This window comes from Lethenteron reissneri, unplaced genomic scaffold (genome assembly GCF_015708825.2).
Source record: "Lethenteron reissneri isolate LAM-NWPU_2019-01 unplaced genomic scaffold, ASM1570882v1 scaffold_1133, whole genome shotgun sequence".
NCBI lineage: Eukaryota > Metazoa > Chordata > Hyperoartia > Petromyzontiformes > Petromyzontidae > Lethenteron > Lethenteron reissneri.
In genome coordinates, this window is record NW_026890820.1 from 1,840 (window position 1) to 13,136 (window position 11,297).

Here is an 11,297-nt window from a genome sequence, read left to right on the forward strand (position 1 = left end):
ATAAGTAATTGTAATGTATCTTATTTAATAATACGCTTCCAGGCCGCACTAAGCCTGTAGCTGTCTGAGCGATTAAAGTTATTTCTGTTTCTCTCAATTTCAATCGATTCTCTAATTAGTCTTTGCCAGTAGTAACTAGTTTTACACAACACTTCCACGTTGTCAAAATCAATTGAGTGTCTCTGTTGGCATGCATGTTCTGCTACTGCCGACAGTTGTGTTTGTGATAGTTTAATATTTCTCTGGTGTTCTTTTAGTCTTACACTAACGTTACGCCCTGTTTGTCCAATATAACATCTGCCACATACACAATTAATCCGATATACACCTTCTGTTGATAATTTAGGTAATTCGTCTTTAGTGCACGTTACTAGTTGTTGAATTTTGTGTACTGTACCAAATCTTACTGTAATGTTTTGCTTTTGCAAAACACGGGCTAATTTATCAGTTACTCCTGAGATAAATGGTATTTTATTGTTTTAATAATCTGATCGCTTTCAGCAGTGTTGCTTTGCGATCGTGATTTGGCTTTTAGTGCTCTGTTAATTTGAGCATTATTGTAGCCATTCTGTCTTAGTGCTTCTTTAACATGTTTAATCTCTCTCACTAGACTTTCACCATCTGACACTGTTTTAGCCCGATGTATGAGCGTCTTGATAAGAGAGGATTTCTGAGCTGGGTGATGATGCGAATCTGCATTCAGATAGGCATCAGTGTGCGTTGGCTTTCTGTAAACGCTGTGTGTTATTTTACCGTTTGGGCCATGCCCAAGTAAAATATCCAGGAACGGGAGTGTGTTATTCACCTCCATTTCCATGGTGAACTGAATGGCCGGGTTTTGTGCATTGAGATGATTTAGAAAATCGTTAAGTGTATCTTTACCATGTGGCCAGACAACCAAAGTGTCATCCACATATCTAAACCAAAAGGATGGTTTTAATGTGCTCGAGGCAAGTGCTCTGGTTTCAAAGTTTTCCATGTACAAATTTGCTATAGCAGGAGATAAAGGAGAGCCCATTGCTGCTCCCTCCCTTTGTTTAAAGAATTCGCCTCTCCATAAGAAGTAAGTGTTATTTAGACAATGGTCTGCGAGTTTCGGAATATCTTTTGCTAAACCTGTATTCTTTACCAGTGTATCAAGTAATTTAAGCGACTCGCTCACTGGAACCTTAGTGAATAGCGAAATCACATCAAAACTCACCAAAATATCATTAGGGTTAAGTTTAATATCTTTGATCATATTCACAAGATGTTCTGAATTTCTTATGAATGATGATGTCCTACCGATGTAAGGCTGAATTTGTTTAGTTACATATTTTGCTAATTTATAGGTGGCAGAGCCAATTGTACTGACTATAGGTCGTAAAGGGATGCCGACTTTATGGATCTTTGGTAGCCCATACAGTCTAGGTGGTTTTGAAGCCCTTGGCTTCATTAGGAATTGCTCATTTTTTGGGATTAATGAATTTGCAATGATTGCAGTAGTCTTACGTTCCAAAGTATTAGTTGGATCTCGTTTAATTTTAATGTAGGTACTTTCCTCTAATAAATCTTTAATTTTATTATCATAATCGCTTCGTGACATCACTACTGTAGTGCGGCCCTTGTCAGCTGCTAGGATTTGAATATCTTTGTTTAGACGAAGCTCTCTTAAGGCTTTTGCCTCGTTCGAGCTAATATTTACTTTAGGTACTTTACTATTCTCAATAATTTTGGCAACCTCGTGTCTAGTCATCTCTGTCTCATTATGTGGAAGGAGTCTTACTGCTGATTCTACCTCAGCAATTATCTCATCCACTGGAATTGTGCGTGGGGTAACGGCAAAGTTAAGGCCTTTAGAAAGGACAGAAATCATGTCAGTGGTTAAATCAGTGTTAGTCAAGTTCATTACGGTTTTGTTTTCAAATTGTTCGTTTTTAATAGGGATTTGTTTATTGTAAAGTCTAGAAAATTTGTTAATTTGGTTAGCATTTGTTAGATTAAACACATTATCAGCCGATTGTTGTGTTATAGTATCGATTATATTCCAATCATGCATGGACACACTATTGCTTATATTTAAATGTAAATGCTTTAGCGATTCAGAAATGTTGGATAATTCACTCCTGTTGTGTTGTATTCTTTCTATTAATAATAATTCGCTAGCTTTGTGTAGTATTTTGTTAGCCTTAGAAGACTTTATGTGATGTGTTATTTTAACTGCGTTTGGTATTACCTTCGAATCTCTGCACCTTTTGAGGAACGCCAATGAAGATATCAATTTCATCCGCTTAATGCGGAGCTTCTCCAATTTTCTGGTTTTAAGAAAAGTATCCTCCCCATAGAGGTTAGTCAGTTTAACACGTAGGCTTTCGCGACCAATGTTATTCATAATCAACGATTTTTGGGTTTAGATCGCGTTTATTTATAAATGTGTCGTGACCCTCCACCACCCGACACGGCCAATCAGTAAAAATGTGTCACGTTGACAAAGACAAATAGTTCACTGCTTTAGCCCACCGGTGTGTTGAAGCAACAACATTTACAATTTGAGTACGACGTTTCGCTGGTACTCAAATTGTAAATGTTGTTGCTTCAACACACCGGTGGGCTAAAGCAGTGAACTATTTGTCTTTGTCAACGTGACACATTTTTACTGATTGGCCGTGTCGGGTGGTGGAGGGTCACGACACATTTATAAATAAACGCGATCTAAACCCAAAAATCGTTGATTATGAATAACATTGGTCGCGAAAGCCTACGTGTTAAACTGACTAACCTCTATGGGGAGGATACTTTTCTTAAAACCAGAAAATTGGAGAAGCTCCGCATTAAGCGGATGAAATTGATATCTTCATTGGCGTTCCTCAAAAGGTGCAGAGATTCGAAGGTAATACCAAACGCAGTTAAAATAACACATCACATAAAGTCTTCTAAGGCTAACAAAATACTACACAAAGCTAGCGAATTATTATTAATAGAAAGAATACAACACAACAGGAGTGAATTATCCAACATTTCTGAATCGCTAAAGCATTTACATTTAAATATAAGCAATAGTGTGTCCATGCATGATTGGAATATAATCGATACTATAACACAACAATCGGCTGATAATGTGTTTAATCTAACAAATGCTAACCAAATTAACAAATTTTCTAGACTTTACAATAAACAAATCCCTATTAAAAACGAACAATTTGAAAACAAAACCGTAATGAACTTGACTAACACTGATTTAACCACTGACATGATTTCTGTCCTTTCTAAAGGCCTTAACTTTGCCGTTACCCCACGCACAATTCCAGTGGATGAGATAATTGCTGAGGTAGAATCAGCAGTAAGACTCCTTCCACATAATGAGACAGAGATGACTAGACACGAGGTTGCCAAAATTATTGAGAATAGTAAAGTACCTAAAGTAAATATTAGCTCGAACGAGGCAAAAGCCTTAAGAGAGCTTCGTCTAAACAAAGATATTCAAATCCTAGCAGCTGACAAGGGCCGCACTACAGTAGTGATGTCACGAAGCGATTATGATAATAAAATTAAAGATTTATTAGAGGAAAGTACCTACATTAAAATTAAACGAGATCCAACTAATACTTTGGAACGTAAGACTACTGCAATCATTGCAAATTCATTAATCCCAAAAAATGAGCAATTCCTAATGAAGCCAAGGGCTTCAAAACCACCTAGACTGTATGGGCTACCAAAGATCCATAAAGTCGGCATCCCTTTACGACCTATAGTCAGTACAATTGGCTCTGCCACCTATAAATTAGCAAAATATGTAACTAAACAAATTCAGCCTTACATCGGTAGGACATCATCATTCATAAGAAATTCAGAACATCTTGTGAATATGATCAAAGATATTAAACTTAACCCTAATGATATTTTGGTGAGTTTTGATGTGATTTCGCTATTCACTAAGGTTCCAGTGAGCGAGTCGCTTAAATTACTTGATACACTGGTAAAGAATACAGGTTTAGCAAAAGATATTCCGAAACTCGCAGACCATTGTCTAAATAACACTTACTTCTTATGGAGAGGCGAATTCTTTAAACAAAGGGAGGGAGCAGCAATGGGCTCTCCTTTATCTCCTGCTATAGCAAATTTGTACATGGAAAACTTTGAAACCAGAGCACTTGCCTCGAGCACATTAAAACCATCCTTTTGGTTTAGATATGTGGATGACACTTTGGTTGTCTGGCCACATGGTAAAGATACACTTAACGATTTTCTAAATCATCTCAATGCACAAAACCCGGCCATTCAGTTCACCATGGAAATGGAGGTGAATAACACACTCCCGTTCCTGGATATTTTACTTGGGCATGGCCCAAACGGTAAAATAACACACAGCGTTTACAGAAAGCCAACGCACACTGATGCCTATCTGAATGCAGATTCGCATCATCACCCAGCTCAGAAATCCTCTCTTATCAAGACGCTCATACATCGGGCTAAAACAGTGTCAGATGGTGAAAGTCTAGTGAGAGAGATTAAACATGTTAAAGAAGCACTAAGACAGAATGGCTACAATAATGCTCAAATTAACAGAGCACTAAAAGCCAAATCACGATCGCAAAGCAACACTGCTGAAAGCGATCAGATTATTAAAACAATAAAAATACCATTTATCTCAGGAGTAACTGATAAATTAGCCCGTGTTTTGCAAAAGCAAAACATTACAGTAAGATTTGGTACAGTACACAAAATTCAACAACTAGTAACGTGCACTAAAGACGAATTACCTAAATTATCAACAGAAGGTGTATATCGGATTAATTGTGTATGTGGCAGATGTTATATTGGACAAACAGGGCGTAACGTTAGTGTAAGACTAAAAGAACACCAGAGAAATATTAAACTATCACAAACACAACTGTCGGCAGTAGCAGAACATGCATGCCAACAGGGACACTCAATTGATTTTGACAACGTGGAAGTGTTGTGTAAAACTAGTTACTACTGGCAAAGACTAATTAGAGAATCGATTGAAATTGAGAGAAACAGAAATAACTTTAATCGCTCAGACAGCTACAGGCTTAGTGCGGCCTGGAAGCGTATTATTAAATAAGATACATTACAATTACTTATAAGGGAAACAACCACTAACTGATTACTAATGTAGCATAATCACAATAAAACACATTCCAAATGATTACTAATCTACAACTCGCATCGTAACAATAGCCTGATTACTAATCTAGTATATAATTACAATCACTCCCCCCTTGAATCTTTGCACCTGATGAGTTAACGAGTTAATGATGACGTCACCCTGCTGCTGCTCTATATAAGAACGGGAGACACAGGAGAGCCTCACCATTCTGGCGAATTGCCCGATGATTCTGGTTGCAATTACCAGCGAAACGTCGTACTCAAATTGTAAATGTTGTTGCTTCAACACACCGGTGGGCTAAAGCAGTGAACTATTTGTCTTTGTCAACGTGACACATTTTTACTGATTGGCCGTGTCGGGTGGTGGAGGGTCACGACACATTTATAAATAAACGCGATCTAAACCCAAAAATCGTTGATTATGAATAGCATTGGTCGCGAAAGCCTACGGTTGTGTTTTTTCTTTGCATTATCACTGCAGGTATTGTGGTCTATGTAAACATGACTCCTTGTAAAAAAAGGTGTCAGTTTTGTTGCCAGATAGAAGGGTAAAAAAAAAACAATTATCAGCTTTTTACTGGCAAATGAGGTTCCAATGGTGTATTTAGATCATCTTTTGAAATTGAGAGAAATAAAAAAAATACATTTTAACAGCTACAGTCTCAGTGCTGCTGGGAGCGTATTATTTAGTAATACACCATTGAATGCATGCTTATCTAACTAATCTAACTAACTATAACTAACCCAACCGGTAATATGCACTGCATATTCTCAAAATAACAATCCATTGTATGCTCATTAAATGTCACCAACCCAGCTGGTGTTATGTACTGCATATTTTCAGATTAATAGAATTCGTTGTAATTTATACAATTACATTGACTCCCCTCTGGACTTTGCACCTGAGCGTCTGAAACGCTGTCTTCCCGTTTCAGACGCTGCCTTCCCGACAGACCTGTTCTTCACCTGAGGACGGCTGCTTGCGTTGTAGCCGAAACGTGGTGAGAATGATTTTATTATTAAATGAGAGATTGCAAGAGCTACCACTCCGTATATATAATGGTTGGAGAGGGGAAGGGCCAAGTACGGCACACTTTTTATATAAACGGAGTGGTAGCTCCTGCAATCTTTCATGTACTTGATACGGCTGTCGTGGCTGTGACGGTTCCACCTGAAGACGGAAGCTTGTGTTGCCTCCGAAACGTCGTGCATTTTATTTTATTTTACTTTTATTAATTTTGATGTTTTACCTACACGGTGACTTTACCGAAAAAACCTAAGAATATGAATCCTTGCAGTCACGAAAGCTTCAAATCTAGAATTGCAGAGAGTTGTACCTGTAAATATCCGCCCCGAGGCCAATACAGTCTTTTGATTTGGAGTGCTTTTTGAAACGTGAGGTTTGCCTGAACTGGAATTGTGTAAAGTGTTGTGCATTTTTGATGCGAAGCTCTGTGCGCGTGTTTTTTTTTCACGTAAATGTAATTACAGGCCAGCGACATCAGACTTTTCGTCCTGAGACGGCGGGCTAGAGATTTGATCCAGACGTCTTGTCTCCGTGCACGCCTCGACGACGATGATGAAGCTACGCCCCCCGGTCCTGTTCCTCTCGCTGCTGCCCACCGTCTTCTTGCTGCTGAGCGTCGCGTACAAGTTCCGCAGGACTGGCTCGCTCGTTCGCGACGACCGCCACGCGCTCAGCAACTCGTCCGTCTTGACGCCAAAGCCGGGCTCCGCTTCAGCTAAGATCGACCGCGTGACGCTGTGCGGGCAACGGGGAGCGCTGCAAGACACGTCCATCGTGCGCGTGCCTCACACCAACACATTCCTGGTGTCGGCGTACCACGACCTGCGCGAGGGCGGTCGGAGCACGCGTGTCATCGGCATCGCCAACCGGTACGAGCCGGACGCGCTCTCGTGCCGCTTCTGCTGCCGGGGGCGCTCGGGGATCGTGACGGTCACCGCCAGCACCTACATCCACTCGGATCACTTCGACTTCCCGTACGGCGCGGCCGACTTCCTGTGCACGGAGCCGCCGGGCTGTGCGCCGCGACACGTGTCCGTCCGGCGGGCGCGCGCAACACCGGGCGAGGAAGAGGCCGAGTGGGTGTTCATGCCCGTGCGAAATCGGCTCCGCGCGCCCCGAACCTTCACGCGGGAATTCAGCGTCTGCATCTCGACGCTCTTCGGCAACTACGGCAACGCGCTGCAGTTCGTGCAGGCGATCGAGATGTACCGCATCTTGGGCGCGGGCCGCGTGACCGTGTACAACACGAGCTGCAGCTCCGAGCTGAACAGAGTGCTCCTCTACTACGTCGAGACGGGCCTCGTCGAGGTCGTCCAGTGGCCCATCGCGGACTACGTGCGAGTGTCCAAAGGGTGGCACTACCCCGAGCACCCGGGCGAGCTGCACTACTACGGCCAGATAGCGGCGCTCAACGACTGCGTGTATCGGCACATGTACAGCACGCGCTACCTGGTCCTCACGGACATAGACGAAGTGATCGTCCCGTTGAAGCACGCCGACTGGAAGGACCTCGTACGGCACTTGAACGACAGGTACGGAGCCGAGATTTACTTGTTCGAAAACCACGTGTTTCCCGACACGGCGTCGGAAGAGTTTGGGTCGAAGTTCCAGGCGTGGGACGCCATCCCGGGCGTCAACATCATGCGCCGCATCAGACGGGAGCCGAACCAGCCGGAGGTCTTCAACCCGACCAAGATGATCGTGAACCCGCGCGCGGTGCTGCAGACTTCGGTGCACAGTGCGCTCAACGCGCTGGGCATCTCGGAGACGGTGCCCGGAGACACGGCCATCATGCACCACTACCGAGCGGCCAAGCGGCCCGACCTGCCGCTCGAGTCGTTGGTCGTGGACCTGACGCTGTGGAGATACAATGCCACTCTGATCAGGAACGTCAACAAGGTCCTTAACCGGGTCTTCTGGAACGTGTAGGCACAACGGGCGGCGGCGGCGTTGATTGTCGTCTTGCGTCCTTTGCGGTCTTGCAATTTAAATTTCGATTTAAAGTTTTCGTGACTGCAGGGATTCATCTTCTTGGTTCTTTCGGTAAAGTCATCACGTAGAAGGGAAGTAATAAAATAATAAAAATAAAACATAATAAAATTTCGATTTAAAGCTTTCGTGACTGCAGGGATTCATCTTCTTGGTTCTTTCGGTAAGTCACGTAGAAGGGAAGTAATAAAATAATAAAATAATGAAAAAAAACATAATAAAATAATTCTCACGACGTTTCGGCCACAAAGCAAGCAGCCGTCCTCAGGTGAAGAATGAGACACTGCCAAGCTAGGAGCTTATATATGCGATTTAAGTTAATCACTGGCGTTTGTGAGTTCTCCGTTTGAGAATGTGGCCAACGTGTTGAGGGGTAGAGTGGCGACGGGATGTCACACTCGCCTCGCGAAAAGTGACATCATGTCCCCTCGAGTATTTGAGGGGGGGGTGACCGGTGACGTGGACGAGGTTTTCGCCAGGAGCCGGGTTCGTGAGCGGTGGGGAAGCGGGGACCCAGGGTAGCGGAGAAATAGCAGCAAGTTCGGGGGCTACTTTACCCCGCTGTGGGTAGACCCCGTTAGTCTGGGAGGCGTAGGGAACCCCCCGTGTACCCTTTCCCCTGGGGAGATTGAGCTTATCCAAAGTCTTGTATTATCCCTTCCCCGAAAAGCTAGGCGGAAGCTCCTAGTAACCCGTTTGGCGTCAGCCCCTGCAACGACTGTCTTCGTGTCGTCCTTGCCAACGCAACAAACGTACGGGACGTATTTAATTGCTGATCTGATGATTGCGTTTGCAGTTAAAATTTGTCGAAAGTGTCGGGACGTGCAAGATATTGTTTCTGTATATTTTAAACCTCTTTGAATATTTGTGATACTGCCGTCCAAACTGTAATTGGTGGTTTGAGGGAAATGTGATTGAGAGATGCCAACACTTTGTATTCTTGTGGACATTCATAAACACGGTTGTTAAAAAATTAACCCGTAAAAACAAAGTTTTTCACTATAAATCCTTTACATGCGTGGCATCGGTTTTATTTTATTATTCATTTCTGTTTTTCTCGAGTAAGAGTTTCATTTTGATCACATTGGTATTTTAAATAAAATATGAAAAAACATTTTTTTCCTAAAAAGTGGAAAACTTTGGAATTTTTGTTTCACTAAAAGCAATTGTTACGCACAACGAGTCTGTGTGCAAAATGTCAGCTCGATTGGATCACGGGAAGTGGGTTAAAAAACGACCTAAAGATTTGCACGGTCCTAAGCAAGCAAGTGAACTTATTATAAAGGATTTAAAAAATTAACCCGTAAAAACAAAGTTTTTCACTATAAATCCTTTATATGCGTGGCGGCGGTTTTATTTTATTATTCATTTCAGTTTTTTCTTGAGTAAGAGTTTCGTTTTTATCACATTGGTATTTTAAATAAAATATGAAAACAAATTTTTTTCCTAAAAAGTGGAAAATTTTGGAATTTTTTTTCACGAACATCAATTGTCTCGCACAACGAGTCTGTGTGCAAAATGTCAGCTCGATTGGATCACGGGAAGTGGGTTAAAAAACGAGCGAAAGATTTGCACGGTCGTAAGCAAGCAAGCAAGCGAACTTAATATAAAGGATTTAATATTTAACGGATCACTGTCCCCCCCCCCCCACTTTGAAACGTAACGACCAATCAGATCGCTGCCCTCCCCCCCCCCACTTTGACACGTGACGACCAATCAGATCGCTGCCCCCCCCCCCCCCCCCCCACTTTGACACGTGACGACCAATCAGATCGCTGCCCCCCCCCCCCCCCCCCACTTTGACACGTGACGACCAATCAGATCGCTGCCCCCCCCCCCACTTTGACACGTGACGACCAATCAGATCGCTGCCCCTCCCCCCCCACTTTGACACGTGACGACCAATCAGATCGCTGCCCTCCCCCCCCCCCCACTTTGACACGTGACGACCAATCAGATCGCTGCCCCTCCCCCCCCCCCCCCACTTTGACACGTGACGACCAATCAGATCGCTGCCTCCCCCCACTTTGACACGTGACGACCAATCAGATCGCTGCCCCCCCCCACTTTGACACGTGACGACCAATCAGATCGCTGCCCTCCCCCCCCCACTTTGACACGTGACGACCAATCAGATCGCTGTCCCCCCCCCCCCCCCACTTTGACACGTGACGACCAATCAGATCGCTGCCCCCCTCCCCTCCCCCCACTTTGACACGTGACGACCAATCAGATCGCTGTCCCCCCCCCCCCCCCCACTTTGACACGTGACGACCAATCAGATCGCTGCCCCCTCCCCCCCCCCCCCACTTTGACACGTGACGACCAATCAGATCGCTGCCCCTCTCCCCTCCCCCCACTTTGACACGTGACGACCAATCAGATCGCTGCCCCCCCTCCCCCCCCACTTTGACACGTGGCGACCAATCAGATCGCTGCCCCCCCCCACTTTGACACGTGGCCGCCACCATTTTTATTGCACAACGCTGAACGCACGTGCGTCTGTGTGCATCTGTGTGCGTGCGTGAGTGAGTGTTCAGTTTAATTCTAATTGTTTTAATAATCATTAAAGTTCGCGAGTGTCAAGGTAAGGTACGTTCACTTGTTTTTATAAAAAACATTTTCTCAAGAGAAGCGTTGTTGCTGTTGTTGTTGCTGTTGTTGCTGCTGTTGTTGTTGCTGTTGTTGCTGCTGTTGTTGCTGCTGTTGCTGTTGTTGCTGTTGCTGCTGCTGTTGTTGCTGTTGTTGTTGCTGTTGTTGCTGTTGTTGTTGTGAAATGACCCCGTACACCCTGAGGCCTTGCCTAGACTAGGAGAGGGATTAAAAGAAAAGAAATTACATTTTAATAAATCAATTAATTTTAAAAAAATTTAATATTTTTAATTGATTTAAATTTAATTTATTTCGTATCTAAATTTTAATAAATCAATTAGCTTAAAATTTTATTTACATTTTTTTAAATTAATTTAAATTTAATTTATTTCATATCAAAATTTTAATACATTTAATATAATTAATTTAAAGTCAATTTTATTTAAATTACATTTATTTTATAAACCTACGTGCTCAATTAAATTAAATTTTAATTAATGTTATTTTACACCTAAGTGGCTTTACCGAAAGAACCAAAGAGTATAGGTCATTAAGCATTGACCAGCGTGGTGAAGTATGG

General features: G+C 43.1%; 1 protein-coding gene across 1 annotated transcript; it reads left to right on the forward strand.

Moving 5' to 3' along the window:
* The first annotated feature begins 6,685 nt into the window (after positions 1–6,685).
* LOC133361545 (uncharacterized) lies at positions 6,686–8,065 on the forward strand. The gene has a single exon (XM_061580472.1). The coding sequence runs from the start codon at positions 6,686–6,688 to the stop codon at positions 8,063–8,065; it is 1,380 nt and encodes a 459-aa protein (XP_061436456.1).
* The last annotated feature ends 3,232 nt before the right edge of the window (positions 8,066–11,297 follow it).

Bases quoted from the DNA above. Each gene is read 5' to 3' on its own strand.
- LOC133361545 (XM_061580472.1), top strand. From the start codon at position 6,686: ATGATGAAGCTACGCCCCCCGGTCCTGTTCCTCTCGCTGCTGCCCACC.